Raw genomic sequence first — 17,617 nt, forward strand, 5'->3', positions numbered from 1 at the left:
ATGATTGCACCTCTCAATGAAGACCTGAAAACATGTATGGCATATTTAACATGTTTAAATTGTAAGTAAAACGGTCAAAATCATACAGTAGTTGTCAAGCCTCTGTGTTTATCAGAAAAACCCATGCAAAAGAGTTGGGATTATAATCCTTTATTTCTATGTATAATCACATGCCATTTCTGTCAAGCACATTCAACATTTACACATTTTTACTGGATGATACTGCTATAGAGTTAAAGCAAGACGCATCTCATTGGTGATTGCTTCAGTGATTTGTCTGGTAACTGAGTGACATTTATGAGTGATAGTATAATGTTCAAAACAGATCAACATGAATAGCTGGGTGACTGAGTTATCCAATAGAGCAAGACATGACTGCAACAGTTTAATTATATCATAATTATAATATTATAATGTATTACTGCTACAATGTTTGTCATTACACTGCCCAAATAATCAGGCTGAATTTGGATTGTCCAACAACTAAATCATCTCCCTCTCCCTGTTCAATGTTATCATAACCTTTACAGCTGACAGCAACTTGACGTTATAGTTAAACATCTCTAAGAGATGCAGAAACAGTTTTATTAGCACTGCAGTGAGGCTCAGAGGAAAGATTCTGTATCAGTCTCACCTGGTTAGTAAAGCTGATTCTACCTGTAGAAAAGGCAGTGCATGTAAATAGCTTTAAATCTGTTTTAGATGACTTATGTGCACTGTGGTGGTTACAAAGAATGCATTTTATCAAGAGATTACAATATTGATCCATAAGAAGTAAGGGCCCCTGTTCTTCTAAAATTGTTTCATAAAACAACAAATAATGACATTGTTTGAAAAGATAAAAAAGACATAAGGAAAAGAAGAAAACTAGAAAGTTGCACTCAGTGGAACCAGCAATCACCTCAAAGTTGTTGTATAATACACCTCATACAATCTTGCCAAAAACAAAATTAAACTCACCAGTCTGTCTGCTTAGCAGTGTCTAAGTTGTGAAGAGGTACAGTAGTGCGTGTAGCCAAACACACCAACAACACAATAAAAGTGAGCCAATTGTTTTTCCCCACTTTGTCCCTGGCGGCAGAGCAGCGGCAGAGAGGTATGCAGCAGTGTTAGTTCTGTTAGCTGTTAACCAAGCCCACCATCCAAAACACTGAAAGTGAGAAAACTGGTTTCCCCCACTATGTCTCTGAGCACTGAAAAGGAGAATGGTGGGGTTGGTGATGCACTCAACTGTGTTATCACTGCAGGCCAGGAGCCGTAGTGAGTGAGGAGTCAGCAGGCAGTAAAAGGCAATGTAAAACAGGCAGGAAAAGGTGCTTAGAAAAAAAATGTAAGTCACCTCAAACACGAGAGGTCCTTGAGCATGTAGCCATAACTGGCCATCCAGAGTGCTGCAGTAGAATGCAAGATTAGCCGTGGACAGACTCAGAGGTGCACACTCACTCAAGGTCAGACGGTGATTGCACAAGCGATCGCACAAGCGATCGCATGATTCTCCTGGCGATGATAAAAATAAATGAAAATTTAAAAAATATATTGTTATAAAACAACTTTGCATAAACAAACCTAACTAAATGAATGCAAAGAAAAGGCGGTTAAAGTTGTAGGCAATGAAGATACATATTAAAAAGGTTATATAAGTCTAAATGGTAATGATGCTTAAATCCCACAGTAGGATAATGAGCGTAAATAGCGTTTTTGACAGTTTGAGAAAGAGTGGGAAGCTGGATGATCTCACAAAAATTTGATTTAGCTGCTCTCTCTTTATACTTTGCTCTACATTAAAGTGTCATTGCTAATACTGTTGAACATTTCAGTGATATGCAATAAAATAACAAGATTCAATTCTTTCACATCATTGTTGCAATCCAGCTTCTTATCCTGGCCACAGTTAACATTAAAACCCATCAGAGCTTTTAACAGTCAAACACATTCTGCAACACAAATGATGTCAATCTGTCTGCTGCAACAACTCAAATCCAAAAAATCATGGAGAAGGAGGTGGTGGCTTCAGTGTAGATGGCGGTGTTACATTTGATTTATGCTCCTCTCCTGTTTCATCTGGTCCCAGGGTGCTCCCAAGAGAGGAGCGAGTGAACCTCCGGACAGTGTCGCTGAAAGACGGGTACAGGGTCATGATGGAGCCACGGGACCAGTCGAAGCGGGGGTAGATTCTCTTGAGAACGGCCCTTCGAAACAGGATGTATACCCACGGATCCAGGATCTGGTTCCAGGTGGCGAATCGTATCCATAGCAGTAGGTATTTGATCCTAAGGGGTCCACCGGACAGCACAGTTTGTGCAATAAAGACCTATTGGTAGAGGGATGGAAGTGGGGATAAGGATCAAGGAAAGAAGTAGCAAAGATAAGAAAGAAAAGATGGAGGAAAGGAGTAGGGGAAGGATGAGATTGAATGCAAAGTTTGCCGTGGACATCCGTTGCAACACAATTATCCCCCCTGTTGCACTTCAACAGGGGGGATTTATGTTAGGCATAGCCTTAATAGTACTAGCCCAACAATCTCTTATGGTGGAAAAAACATGCCAACAAGCTCCTTAACGAATGACAAATTGGCTTATTCTGATTATCCAAATTCAGCTGGTGCCAAAGAAATGTGGTTCTATTGTGGTTTACACCAAAGCAGTGCAAGGAAACAGTTTTATAAATCCACTTCATCGTGTTAAAAAGTTGAATGCGAGTGTTGAGATGAAGTGCAAACCACAGTTTTAGTTGGGCAAACTATTCTCAGAGGCAGAGGTGATCTAGAGACTGAAACAACCAAAGAGTCAATGTTTTCCAGGGCACAAGTTATCCTAGTGGCTAAGTTCCACTTTCACAGATTGCGACATTCATCGCATTTTTCAGGACCATTACATTTACTGAGCCTGAACGACGTTTCTTGATGTTTAACCCTTATCTGTAAAGATTGCTGCAGCTCTGCTTCAAAGAAATGTTTGAGTATCTAAAACAAAACCACATTCTGCAGATAGTTAAGTCATGAAGTTTTGGACCATCTGTGTTAGTTTCAGGATGAAAGCAGGCGCAAGGGCAATAAACTAACAAGACAAAGGGCTGAACTATTTAAGTGAATTGTTTTATTAACTGACTGGGAATAGAATGAAGTGTACAGAGCAACAGCAAAAACAAGATGAGACACTGGCTGCACTATGAAGCATGCTGCCAATGAAACTTTGAGTTTATGGGTAATGTTCTGGAAGCTGCAAGACATCAAGTAAACTGTGTTGTACAGTCCATGAGTTTCAGTGGCAGATGTTTAGGACACGCTGAGGTAGCCGGCCAACCACAGACCAAAATGATGATGGGGGTGAGCAGTTACTATGGGGATGCTGTGTTATTGTAGAAATCTTTCAAAGCTTTTGTTTGACTTTTTACTCGCCTTAGTCGGGACACTTGGCACATGATGTATACCCAGGGGTCAAATATCTGATTGCAGGTGGCCATTCGTATGTAGAACAAAACAATATCATCTCTTACAGGATCAGCAGCCACCACGCTCATCAGAGTATATATCTGTGCAGGGTGTCACACAACCGAGGTTAGACAGTTCTGCAGAAATATATGTGCTCCAGTCAGGTAGCGTTAGCTCTTCTCTTTCTTACTATGATATCCTCAATTTAAAGTCCCAATGTTGATAATGGAAGTTCTGAATTGGCAACTAGTGGTAGCATCAAAATGTGGTAGATGGCAATGCTTGCTGGGCTGAAAGCAACACATCGACTGGTTTAAGGAGGGTTTAAGTTTACAGTTTTAGTTTAACCACAGACCAATACATCGTGATCTCTTGTCATAGCGTTGAGCAGTTATTAAAAGACACTCCGTCCCTCTCAACCAGTTCTTTTTATTTAGACACAATTGGACAAAGAAGAGGGTGTCATGGATGTAGATTAAGCAGGTTGGAGTAAATTATTCATGTTGCTTCTACAGTAATGAGTTTTATTGTAAGCAGAACAGTTAGAATAATTATTTCAGGAAACCGCAGTTTACTACAACTTAAGTTGTATTTTTGTAGCTTGTCCCATTTGTTATAACAGCTTTTCAAAGACAGCATTTGCTGAGATCGCAGAAATAGATGAAATTATATCAAATATTCACACAGGCTGTGAACAAGATGATAGTTTTGCCGGATTATCATGTTGCTAATTATACTATACAGAAACCCCATTGATGCACACAACTACGGTAAGTGCAGTAGAGTCAAAGAATCAGGAAGCCAGCTGTAGAGATGTTTACAATGGACAGTTGGGTTATAATTCTAGCTTCACCTTAATTTTGTTTCCAAATAAATTTAGGCTAACCCAGGGGTTAGTTTTCAACCCATATGATTGTTGGACCTAATTTTAGTGTTGTTGTCATGTTATCAGTAATTAAGTGTGTAATGTTATAATTGACACAACCAATAGCTAGAGCTACAAAAGCAAAATCCAAGTTGTACTAAACTGGAGTTTTACCTTCAAAGGCAGTGATTTCACCCATGCGCTAAAGCGGAGCATCATCTCAACTTAGACGTTAAGGGGCTCTCTGATCCGATCAGAAGGCTTTCAGATCTACTAGTTAGGAAGCTGCATTACTAAGGAGAAATGAAGCATATAGAGGGGGGGGGGGGGGGGGGGGGGGTGCAGAGAAAAGGAGTGTAGGACTTTGTAATGCCTTAATATGGTTTGAATAATTGAAGGACAACGCTGATAACAACAAGAGCTGAATAGATTGGGTCGGGTGTTTTACCTGAGAAACCCATTATTTGGTGGACACCATTAGTGCTTTGCAATATCATAACTGACTATTTTTTATCTTACCATCGACACCAAGTAATGTTGTTTCATTGTCACTTTTGGTTAATGTTTAGTCTATCAGGTCACACATTTTTAGATGCTAAAGTATTCAACAAATTAGAATCAAAATCTGTGGATGACAAAGAGAAATATGGAAGCAATGAAAGTGTGGTGTTTTATGGATAGCTTTCTGGTGGATATTCAAAGCTGGTAATTGCTAAAAAAGTGCAAAAAGATACACGTTGGAAACACAAAGATCCAGTGATCTTGCAGCCAAAGAAGGCACATTCACACAACACACACTGTCACAGACCACAGAGGCCCATACTTTTTCAAACAGGTGGAAACAAGGCCAGAGACCTCAGAGGGAATACTGACCCATAGTAGCTTCACAATAAACTGGCTTATTGGCTTAGGGGGTCCTCATAAAAAAGAATGGTGACCCATTTAAATGTGTTTTGTATAAGAATTACAATTGAAAAGAGAAATACTTTATATGGCAGTTTTTTTTGACAAAAGATAACTGTCATGCAGAAGTATTTAATGTATAGAGATAATAATATTTGTCTCATTGACTAAATTTCGAACAATTTCCAGACTTTTTGAACACTATTTTGTCAAAAGAATGTTCAAAATTTTATTTGATCAATTAATTGTGTTTGGTCCTTTAAGGTGGAGTCAGCGATTCTGGAGAAAGATTGTTGAGGTTTGAACTCAACATCGAAACAAATACTACTAATAGATTTACAGTCCCTCTCACCCCAACTGCCTCTCTCTTTATACAACAATGGCCTTTTGCCTGTCCTGCAGACAAGCATTACTGCACCCTGTTGCTGATTGGCTGTAATAAGGTTGTGTGCCTGGGTCCGAGCCACTCTATTCGTTTCCCATTTATAGAGCCAGGTCTGTGAATGAAAACCAGACTTTTTTTCAGCGCACACAGAACGGACACTTAGCGGACCGTGAGGAGATTTTCGTTGAATTTGACAAAGAGTGTATTGGATTACAATTGCTGACGGCACCTTTAACCAATCATTATCTTAGTGTGAAGTTGGCTAATGCCACTCAAGAAACCAGGAATTAAAATTTCTACACTCTTTATCGTTTGTCATAAAACCAGTCCTGAACATATTACACACACACACACACACACACACATAAACATATAAGGCTAACGTATTTCAACAAGGCAAACTCACCAAGAGGGGGCACCAGCAGATAGAAGCAATGACCATGATGAGGATGAGTTGGACCATCATCTCTATTTCGTGGTCTCGGCGACGCTGGGTCCTATCCTGTCCACAGCACACCTTGATCAGGGTCACAACGCTCACCGTGTTCAGCAAAAATGACACAGCAATGCTCATCAACCCGACCAGCGAGAAGAGCAGGGAGAAGGCTAGGTTATTTCCCTCAGAGCTGATGTTGAAAAAACACCAGGAGCCAGGCATTTGCATGTGGTAGCTTCCGATGCCTGTTAGGGGCAGCAAAGCTATGCAGCCTGCGATCAACCACACCATCAGCACCATGGAGACTGTCCGGCTCTTGGGCATGGTGGAGCGTGCAAATGGATGGTTGATGCCAACGAAGCGCTCCATGGCCATGGCGGCACCAAGCATCAGTGGACACAGTCCATAGAAGACCATGGACATGCCCATAAAGTTGCAGAAGTGGCAGTTTGGATCTAACTGGCGCCAATTAAAGTGCGTAACATGGAAGGAGATCACGATGGAGCCGGTGACCAGAAGACCCATGGTGTCTGTGATCACCAGGCCACCCAGGAAGATCAGGAAGGTGCGTGAGCGGCTATGTGTCCGCTGGAAGGACTTGAGGAGAACTACGAAGGCAATGAGATTGGAGGTAATACCCAAAGTGGTGAAGATGGATGAGAAGTAGGCCGAGGCGATGGTAGGGTGGTACTTGAATGGAGGGCTGTTTATGGAGTAGCAGAGTGGGGTGTTGTTGGCGAATGGTACTGAGGCATTCATGGTGTTCAGCTGGTGTGGGGTCATTGATTTCAAATGACTCAGAGATGGAAAGACAATATCAGTTTGAAGAATTTCCCTTCTTTCTTCAACCTCAAAAGTAAAAAGAGAAAAGTTAAACATTATAACATACAATACAAATAAAAAGGTAAGAAACTCTCCAGCTATGTGAAAGTTGGGCTATTGTTGTTGCACTTCAATCGTGGCAGTCTTCATAGCATTTTTGTTTACTCTTGTACTAAATGGTGCTTACCCAACTCTATATTCTGGCTGGGTATTTTGCAAATCTGCTTGTGCTGAAAATGGTTTCTATCCACCCCTCCATTTTCTATAAATGATTATTTCTATTTAGAGTTGTGCAGGGCTGGTTTATTAAAATTTGTTTTCTTTTTCATATTTTGCCAAAATATCCATCCAATAACGATGTATTCCCCAAAGTATTTTCTGAGATCTGGGAACATATTGCTAGAACAATGTCCGACAATGCAAGAAACAGGACTGAGGCTACATCCATACTACTCCGTTTTCGTTTGGAAACAAAGTTTTCAAACAAAAACGATCTCCATCCACACAGCGTTTCAGCCATCATTTCCGAAATGATCTCTGTCCATACTACACGCCTGGAAACGAATATCACGTGACTCTTCATGTACACTGGGCATGCGCCGATGTAAACAGGAAGTAGATTGTCATATTTTGTAACTAAGCAACCAGAGTAATAAAGTAGTTTTTAATGATTGTAAGTACGTGTTTGATACTTAAGATCTTCTCTAAAATCTTCCTCTATAAACTCAAACAGATACAGTTTGTGGAAAGTTTAATACGTTTTATTTTTCAGACTTAACGTTAGTTACAGCGCTGCGGGTCTCTCTCTCTCTCTCTCTCTCCCTCTCTCTCTCTCTCTCTCTCTCTCTCTCTCTCTCTCTCCCTCTCTCCGCTCACTGATCTCTCTCTCTCTCTCTCGCTCTCTCTCTCACACCGCTCACTGATCGCTTCAATAACAGCTGTTTCCTCCGCAGACATGCAGACTTTAACTGGACAACAGCTGCTGGTAAAGACAACAAGGTCAGCAATGCCTGTAATCAGTTGTCCGCGTTAAATTAACCTGGTAGTCGATCGCGGGTGTTACGTCATCGTTTCCAAACTTATGCGTTTCCGTCCGTCCACACGAATACGCTACCCGGAGTTTTCAAAGTTATCCGGCTTCGGGATCGTTTCTAAACTCATCCGTTTACGGTGCTCGAAAACGCCGGCATAGTGTGGACGCTCAGTGTAACCGTAGCAAAACATATGCGTTTCCAAACAAAAACGGAGTAATGTGGATGTACTCTAAGTTGTAGCCAAGGTAAAACTGAAAACGAGGGCAGTAAATGGCTGATTGTGCAGGAAAAGTATACAAATCTAGAGCAGTAGAAATTCCCTTGTCGGAAAGAGAGCCAAAACTGAGGAAAACTGTTACCAATAAGAACATTTGCTAAAACTACAAAAACTAGACACTATCCATTAAAATCTACAATGAGTGCAGATTTAGAATGGACATATAAGCCATATAAAGTCCATTTATACCAATGGTCAGGGTGAATAATCTATTATCAGGACACCCACACAAACACACGCAGACATGGAAAGAATAAGAAAGAGATGGAGAGAGTGACACAGAGACAAATATAGACAGAGAGTAGGGGAGCTGTCATATCCTGGCAGGAAATGCAGTTATATGGAGAGTACTGACAGAGTTACAAACAGGAAATAAACATGGTGTCATATTAAGTTTATGCTGTTAGGTTATGTTGTCCCTAGTGGTCTGTCCCCGATATACGGCCCATCAAAGTCAGATCGTTGACTGGCTACAAGCAAAGTGGAGGTAGACGTTAGGCTGAACAGTGACGTGAAATCAAGTAAGGGAAATAAATATTCCTTCTTTACTTCAATAAATATTGGTTTGATGGCATTTCATGTGGGTATTGATATCATTCTGGAATAAGATAAATGGATAAACAGGAAATATCAGATGTTATCTCTCAAAATTACATTGCAGTCATTTAGCAGACGCTTTTATCCAAAGCAACTTACAATTCAGTATCTATACACCGGAGGCTCAGCTACGGGAGCAATTTTGGGGTTAAGTGCCTTGCTCAAGGACACATTGACATGAGACTAGCAGGGCAGGTGCCGGGGATTGAACCGACAACTCTCTGATTGAAAGGCGGCCCTGTACTCCACTTAGCCACTTTACAATATAAAGTAAACTGATGTTACCTTGTATACCAGCTATCTCTTTTCTGTTAAATTAGGCTAAATCATCTCAGTATATTCCATAAGATGACATAACATAGTTGATAACACTGATCATATTAAACTGGGGGTTTAAACCTCCTGTGAGCATCCTGACACTCATTTTATCAGTGAACAGATGGTGTAAGGTCACTGTATATACTGTTCTGTTATATCCGTGTTGATGCTTTTGCAGATACTAGAAATTGGGTCAAAAATGGAGGTTAGTTATCAAGATAAATAGACAAATAAAATGATGTTTCCTTAAACAGTGCTGAAGTAAATATGTAACGGAATAGAACTGAAAACTGTACATCTCACACTATACAACCCACACTGCACTGAACAGGACATTAAAACAGTGAGGGTAACAAGATTAGTAACAATCTAAAAAAACAGGAGCACATGTAGCAGGACTTAATTTTATTAGCTGACTTTCCTGCATCACCAGCTGTCATTTTATTGTGCTCCTGCTTTCTGCACCAACATCCTACACGTATTATTATACTTTTTTTAGCCTGCCCCACCCTTAAATTAAATCTCCAACATGAGAAACAACAAATATACTAACGGTGGGGGGGTTGTTTTTATTCCGTAAATTATTTCCAGCTCGTCAAAAAGAAAAAAGTCTGTGAGCACTGTGACATCAGTCCTCGGTTTAAAGCTTCTTCAGACAGGACTAGTGTTGCAGTTTACGAGGACCAGCTTCTGCTTTGTTTGGAAAGTATTTGCAGCAGATCATGGAATTCTTTGATTATATTCTGGCACTATTAAAGTGGGCATGAGTTAGTGAAAATGTGCTACTGTATACATCAATTGTGGGAAATGGATATACATGTTAAGTGATGTTCAGTGCACATTGTTAAAATGGTAGAATCTTGTTAATACATGATTGATGTTACCCAACAGCCATGGCAGCAGGTGTTTTGTCTGTCTAATTGTTATGTTTTCCTAAAAGGCTGAAAACATGAAATCGTAAGAAATCTTTGGACATTCTGCTAAAAGCTAATTACACTATTATCAGGTCCTTCCATACCTTAGAGAATAATCACATGAGACAGACAGTGCTTGGCGCCAGCTCTCGTATGACCCTAAAAACCTTTTGAGTGGGCCATTAGCCAGAAGAACCTGTTAGCATCTAAAATCAATGAATATTCAAAATCACTTTATTGAGGCAGTCCAGTAGTTTCAGAGTGTCGAGTGCAGAGTGTCTGCAAAATATGTGTCGAGAGATTCCTAAACAGAGGATGTGTAACTACCAGGGATCTTTCTCCAAAGACAACAATTTTTTTTTGCAAAACAAACATGACCTACTGCACTTATGATTGCTTGAAATGAAAACATTTTCAGACCTTCTTTATAGTCTGCTGTCAATTCAAAATCCTGCTCAATCTATCAGTTATAATGATTTGTTTTCCTTGTTCGTATTGCAAACATCAAATGTATTTATAATGTCCCTTGTTAAAAAAGACTGATATGCATTACTTTATCAAAGCAAAAAGGCAAAATGCACAACAAAAGTGAGCAATAAATATGGGTAATAAAATTAAGAAACCCAAGCCAAAACCCTTTCCATTTGGTCTATTTGGCCAATAAAGCGGTTTTGGCAATTGTGTGCCCTGTGAGGTGAACAAACAACACAGACACCTCACTGCAGGCTGATTAACTAGGTCTTCTTAATCATAATTTCAAATAAAAGACTCAGAATATCAAATTATGTGGTGTAAAATTTTGACCCTGTCATATAATTAATCCTATTAATAATAGAAACCTGAGGCAGGTACCTGGTAAATGCTACAATGTATCATTTCAGTTTATCCAATAGTACAGAGACAGAGAGAGGGGAAAGAACTGAAGAGACAATTTTATTTTTACAAAAATCTGACCTGTATGCTATCAAGAAGTCAAACAAGATGTTTACGATGAGCTAACTCCATTTTTTAAAAGATTTTGGAGCTGGCCCTCAGGCAGTTGGTGTTTATTTTTTACAGGATGGATAGCAAGAAGTCAGATAAGAGCATGGATTGCACATAAAGTACTTCTGTATGTTTGATTCAGGAAGACTCAAGTCCACATTTCAAGCTACATCCTTTATTACACCAACTGTGTGGGTCACAAGGCAGAGGCAAACACACTGACAATGTGCAGCTGTGCCTCACTGGCTTTCAGAACTGAGGAAGCATTTTCTGCAACTGACCTCAATCCGCACCTTTTCCCAAAATCAAGAGAACAGTTTCAGTTTCAATTCTCCCACAGGAGTCGATCTTAGGTTTATTTTACCATGTGCATCATCAGTGGGAGTTCACTGATGAAGCCTGGCCAATGCTAATGTCACGTATTACCCATTAAGCTCAAGTAAATGCTTAGTTGAACAAAATTTGTTGTGAGTTTGGTAGAGCTTAAATGACCTTTCTTTAAAATGGTGAAACAAAGTTCAATCATTTTATTATAGTAACCCAAAGTCTGTCTCCATAGTTAATCAGCACTGACCTGAGTTACTGCAGCTTTCTGTCAAAGTCTGAAATATCCCTAACCCTTACAAGACGAGAAATGACAAATGATGAAGAAGTTAACCATGCTTAATACTTGCATATACATTTGCAAATTGATAGCAACAAAACAAAACCATTATACGCAAACAACACAACTTGTACTGATGCAACCTTTACAGGGTGTCCTGACAAGCCTATTTATTTGAACTTTTAACTGTAACAACATTAATGATCATAAATGTACATGTATCATAAAGTGTGTAAAACCATTCCTCATCACACATTTTTGTTTTTGTGTATGTCAAATGATACATTCAAGGTTTCTTTGCATCTTTCACATTTCATATTCATAAGCAGGGCTGTTTTCTTAAAAAAGTTTTTTTTACTTAGTGATTAAAAATGTGTCTTACCACCACAGAAGCTTTCAGGAACCAAGTTGACTCTCAGTTGGGAAGTTTGTCCATGCAAACGTACTGCATTTGTTTGATTAATAACACAAACAATAGTTTAGAAGAGGCGAAAAATCGCACATACACCAAGTCCCATCTAATGAAAATAAAGTCCTGTAAGTACTGCAGCAGGCTGTGAGCAGGAACCCCCGGTCATCTCCACTCCTTTCCCCCGTAGTTTAGATACTGATCTCTCTCCCTCCAGTTATAGCTTCCTTCTGCTCAATTCACCCCTCCCCGGAAGACAAAAGGGGAATGTCTCTATGTCTCTGGGGAAGACAACACATTGTATTTTAGGCAGAAGAATGAGCCACAGAGAAAAGTCGTAAAGCATCAAAGTGGAGCAAGTAAGTGGTGCACAGTGGGGGAAAGGGGCATTTGTCTCATGTTCGGTTTTAATCTGTTCTGTTTTATGTGTGTAAAATGGGAGGTGGAGGTGCTGTCCTCACAGGCTTTAGAAAGGGGTAAATGAAAGACTAGTCAATTCACCAAAACATGGGATTTCTTCTTTTGTTGCATTGAGAATAAAATACCAATAGAAACTAAATCGACAGCCTTTACATTATATAATGTGATGTGTTCTTTGTGAAAAATGGACTAAAGCCTGACAACTATAATTTCCTTACATCAAGCCAGTGAAAAAAAGATGTTCATCAATAATGTTTCTAATACAAATTAATGTTGTAAGACTAAAGAGTGAAGCAAATTGAGTAATAGAGTCATTCAACAACATAGATCCACGACTAGTCGGGAACATTTGAAAGAAAAGCTGGACATGCCATCAGCAGATGTTTTTTTTTCTTTGGTTTCAGGTTTTATATAAAAGCTGACCTTTACACAGTTTACATAACTGAGTGACTTATTCAGATAGACATATGCAGTGCAGATGTGGGACACTTAGAGCTGAGCTCAGGCCTGTAAACCAGTAACAAGGAGAATATAACAACAATATAGGTAAAAACGATTGCAGGATTATGAATGCTAAAAGTTATATGTAGCTTAGCATAAAGACTGGAAGCCTGGGGAAACAACAAGCCAAGCAAGTAAAAAAAAAGCAATTCTGGATCTAATTATTCAAATCCACAACCCAAAACGTTAGAATTACAATTGGTTGATTTTGGGGATTGTTGCATGGTATAACTATTTATTGAAGAACAGCTTGACAAAGTGACGAATTCTTGGACTCTCATCATCAGAGTGAGGTTTCCAGGCAACCAGTATTATAGTTGTTGAGATTGTCTGTACAAGATACTAGGCGATGGATAAAAATACTGTTTATCATATTATCCAGTTTATATCCACAAACATCTGACAATAAAAACGGAATAATAGTTTCCTTTGGTCCCATCGCTTTAGAGGAAACTATATTGACTTACATTCATTTCCTTGAGATTTACCCTAACCATAACCGCTACCAGCCTAATCCTAACCCTTAACTAACCTTAAACAAAGTCTTCACCCTAAAATGAAATGCTTTACGTTATGGGGAAGTACATTTTGTCCCCAAAAGGATGGTGAGTCCCCACAATGTGACTACGTAAACAGATATACTGTATGTCCCCAGAACATGAGTAATACAGATCCACACACACACTGGGTTGAAACAAAACAGATGGACTATTATCATCCGTGTATTTCTTTTTGTCAATTGTGTGAAGTTAATTAATAACCACAGTCTATAACATGTTTGCATTACAAGACTACAAAGTCACAATAATTCCTCATTTACTAGCGTGTCCATCTACAGGACCATCTAAACAGCTGAAGACTCACAAGCACCAGCAGCCTTACAAGTTCTCCCTGATAAGGTCCTGGGAATAAGGCAGCCACTGGTTCAACAGACCATAAAATCACCATCACAATCTGGGTCATATCCAATGTGGACAAATAAAAATGTAAACAAAAAAAGACAGTGATGGAGTATGGTATCATTATCACACATCATTGCAATTTCGCTGCCAAGCCTATTACCAGAACTTTGAGTGATCTTACTTCGAGTTTGCCAATTTGAAGACAGAGCACTTTTATCTTGTTGTGACCTCTGATACAGAGCAATCATTTGATGCTCAAGTAGCGAAAGTGGTGCAATCACTTTCAGAGGCAAATGATTAAGATTTAGGTGTTTTTTTATTCCAGACTCCATTATTCTAATTTACTTGATTCAGGGCTCAGCAGCAGAAATAGATCTTAAAGGGTAAAATTCTTATATTTGGCTAGAATTAAGACCAATCAATCTTTATGAGAATATGGGACAGTGATGGGCATTTATGAAAAGTGTTGCTTTAAAATCTAATGGAAGTACGAGATTCCCCATTTTTTGTGTGGAACACCTGTACAATCAGCATGCACACTAACCCTGTAATGAATCATTCAGTTTTTCTTAACATTGTATCAGTTAATGTATTTTACTGTATTTGATTTATTTCTTGACATTTTCTTTGCAGAGCTAGACACATTTAGATGAATTAGATAATCATTAAAACTGCAAAAAATAACTTCTACATACAAAACTCCATCTAAAACAAAACAACAGGAAATGTTATAATTTCAGTACATCCCACATTCTGAAGCACTGAAGTACAACAGAGTGGATGCACTGACTTTACCAAGCCACGGCCTTGCTTTAGGCCAGTTTGGTTGTTTTCCTCCTACAAGAACGCTACTGATATACCCTCATCTATCCCTCATGTGGTAGATGAAAGGGTTTGAGATAAGGAAGGAAACCGTGGGTGCTCAAATAACTACAATTTATTACACTTAAGTAGTCGGTAATCAGTATTCATCTTATAGTTAAGTACATGATGATTTTATGATTCAGTGTCCTTTCCAGAAATACACCAGCGTTGGTTGCATACTCTTAAGTTCATCAGACATTCCAAACCAAGCTGCCTTGCTGCACATATCTACTGACTAACCATGACTCCAACAAAAGGTTTTATAATAAATCAATAAAGCCAAATTTCCTCCTAAACGTTATTTAATTCATTAGATTATTTAACTAATCTTATCTTGAAGATAATCAGTGTTGAGAACAGATCTGTATGCTGTTTCAATGTGAAACAGTTAATGTTTATCACATTCAGTGTAGTTTTCATTCATGTAAGTGTTTAAGTTTAGGTATTGGTCCCTCTCTATATATTTGGTTAATAATAAAATGTGAAAAAATACAATGTCCCTGTTTGTTATTCCAAACATTATTCCCAGAGACAAATGGGTAAAAATGCAATTGAGCAGCAGATTTTGAACCATTGACAGATAAACTACAAAGACTATTTTAAACAATAGGTGCTAAATTATAACTTTAGAGCATGATTTAGGGATTGCTTCCACTCTGAATACAGGGAAGCAGATAGTATAATGCCTGTACAATAGTTAATATGGGCGCTAAAGACTTCCACTGTAGAGTTAGTGCCTTCGCTATTTAAAAAAAAATACCCTGAACATGCCTGCCGAGTTTGGCATTCCTCTAATTTTGGCAAAATTACCAGATTGTAATACCAGAGAGCTCTTTGTTTTGTTTTTTTACATGGCTGAGAGGTATGTTCTTATGATTACATTGTTTGCATCTTGCAATAAATATTGATATGTTCTTGATCACTTTGTGTTGTGTCTTTTGTGACTTTTCTGTTGAGAAGATAACTGAGACTTTTGTGGGTTTTGAGGCACTGCTAGCCTTTCAATGTCATTTATAAATTGTTGTAAGGCATTGATAGTCCTCAATTTAGATGAGGTAACACAAAATACCTAACTAACGACTAGTAACTACCTGAATTAATAATGAATTGCAGTATTAATACGTTTTTATAAAGTATATATTAACATAGTCCTTAACCATTAGTGCATGAATCATATGTATAAATGCATGAATACATCTAAATACGTTCTTAATTATTTACTTATATTACTTTATAATGATGTTATTTATCATCTACAACTCATTAATAATTGGTTTGTAATATATATATATAATACTTAATTTACAAATGGGGAATCCATAATTTATAAAGTATAAAAACACAATCATGAAACACATAATATACAAGCTTATTAATCAAGAATAAAACATTTATAACTGTTTATGAAATGCATACTAATGAGTGTTAATGTAGGAACAATGCTTTATAAATGATGAATTAAGTGTTCACGCATACTTAACTGATGCAGAAGCAGAATTAGCAGACCAAACACAGTTTTTCCTCTTACTATCGTATACATGGATTTTATTTAGTGGATACCATTTCAAGCGTATAGTGCGTAGGTGACATATGTTTTGCTGTGAATGTTATGCCCTCTGACACGATGTTCACACTAAGCTGGCAAAAACTAAATGTCACATCTTCTCTGCGTTTTCCTACCACACTAGGCCAACATTTCTCACATCTAAAAGGCAATGTTTTGCAGAGTGGATAGTTCTGAAAATACCTATTGCATGTTTTAGTGCATACAAGGGAAAATGAGCTTATCCAAAACTGTGGTGTGAGTCTGCTCAGACACTGTCAGGTGCTGGGTTTTGGTGATGTACAGTGACCCTGAAAGGCACTGCAGTTTGAGAGAACACATGCAAAAAAATGAATAGATAAAACAGGTTCTGCTTAGTTGAACTCCAGACTGGTCCATTTGGCAGCTTATTGCATTAAAGGTCAGGTGCTAATATCCTCAGGTTGCCACTCTAATTCCTTAATTCCTTAACTTGGCAAGCAAGATGTAGTTTATGAATGGTGGATGTTAAAGGTTATAGATTCCCCTGTGATGCCTTAATTTCAAGATGGCCTTGTTTGAGACAATACATTTGTCATTTTTGCACATATTTCAGATCTTAGAGACAACATACTGTGCATATCATATATCTGTCTATCAAAATTAGTAAAAAATAGTGAATTGCCTGTTGGGAACAAAAAGACATGACAGAACATGTTTTGATTATTTGAGGTGCAGACACACAGACCATTAAGCTCCAAAACACACACACACACACACACACACACACACACACACACACACACACACACACACACACACACACACACACACACACACACACACACACACACACATACACACACACACACACACACACACACAGCTGAACATTAGGGGTTTCTATATAGTTTAACTAAACCAACATTTTACCAGAGAAACTGGCTTCCTATTTAAACACTATATCCAACTGACCTCAAGCTACCACACACTGCACAGTTTCCAAACAATGAGCTGTGACTCAATGACAGACAAGAGCTTTGCCCCAATAACAACGTTCCCCAGACTTAAAACGTTCCATTCTTGATTCCAGAATTACATTTTATTGAGGTTTTTACACAAAGAGCACTGGTCCTTGAAGGACAGTCTCAATTTCAGAGCGATCCAGGGCCCATTCTGAACTTCCACAAGAATTACTCCTTCCTGATGATGCTCCTCGCTGTCAAGTGAAATAGCCCGCTTGGTGATAGCTAAGAGTAAATAACTGACCATGCCATTATGGAGAAAAATGGGAAAAATGTACTTGTGGAGAGATGCAAAAAACTGGAAAGTAGGAATCGTTTAGTGGTGGTAGAAAACAATAAAATAAATTGTATGTACATGGTCAGAGCCTTCATGAAAAGTCTTATATCAACTACTATAACTCAACA

At 38.6% G+C, this 17,617-nt stretch overlaps 1 protein-coding gene across 2 annotated transcripts; it reads right to left on the reverse strand.

Moving 5' to 3' along the window:
* Nucleotides 1–134: 134 nt before the first annotated feature.
* Nucleotides 135–12,147, reverse strand: tbxa2r (thromboxane A2 receptor). Of its 2 annotated transcripts, XM_068707514.1 has the most exons (4): nucleotides 11,952–12,147; nucleotides 5,990–6,868; nucleotides 3,398–3,531; nucleotides 2,049–2,311 (listed from the first exon to the last, which is right to left on the reverse strand). In XM_068707514.1, the coding sequence occupies exons 2-4, from the start codon at nucleotides 6,800–6,802 to the stop codon at nucleotides 2,134–2,136; spliced, it is 1,125 nt and encodes a 374-aa protein (XP_068563615.1). In that variant the 5' UTR covers nucleotides 6,803–6,868; nucleotides 11,952–12,147; the 3' UTR covers nucleotides 2,049–2,133. The 2 variants fall into 2 exon arrangements, with proteins under 2 accessions (XP_068563614.1, XP_068563615.1); XM_068707513.1 differs by lacking the exon at nucleotides 3,398–3,531 and having other exon boundaries at nucleotides 135–2,311.
* Between the last annotated feature and the right edge of the window lie 5,470 nt (nucleotides 12,148–17,617).

Source organism: Cebidichthys violaceus, unplaced genomic scaffold, assembly GCF_023349555.1.
Source record: "Cebidichthys violaceus isolate CVI_PGR_0920_01 unplaced genomic scaffold, fCebVio1.0.p SCAF_13, whole genome shotgun sequence".
Classification (NCBI taxonomy): Eukaryota; Metazoa; Chordata; class Actinopteri; order Perciformes; family Stichaeidae; genus Cebidichthys; species Cebidichthys violaceus.

Bases quoted from the DNA above. Each gene is read 5' to 3' on its own strand.
- tbxa2r (XM_068707513.1), bottom strand. From the start codon at position 6,802: ATGACCCCACACCAGCTGAACACCATGAATGCCTCAGTACCATTCGCC. The intron at 2,312-5,989 runs GTGAGTTTGCCT...CTCTACCAATAG, and splicing joins TCTGCTGGTGCCCCCTCTTG to GTCTTTATTGCACAAACTGT.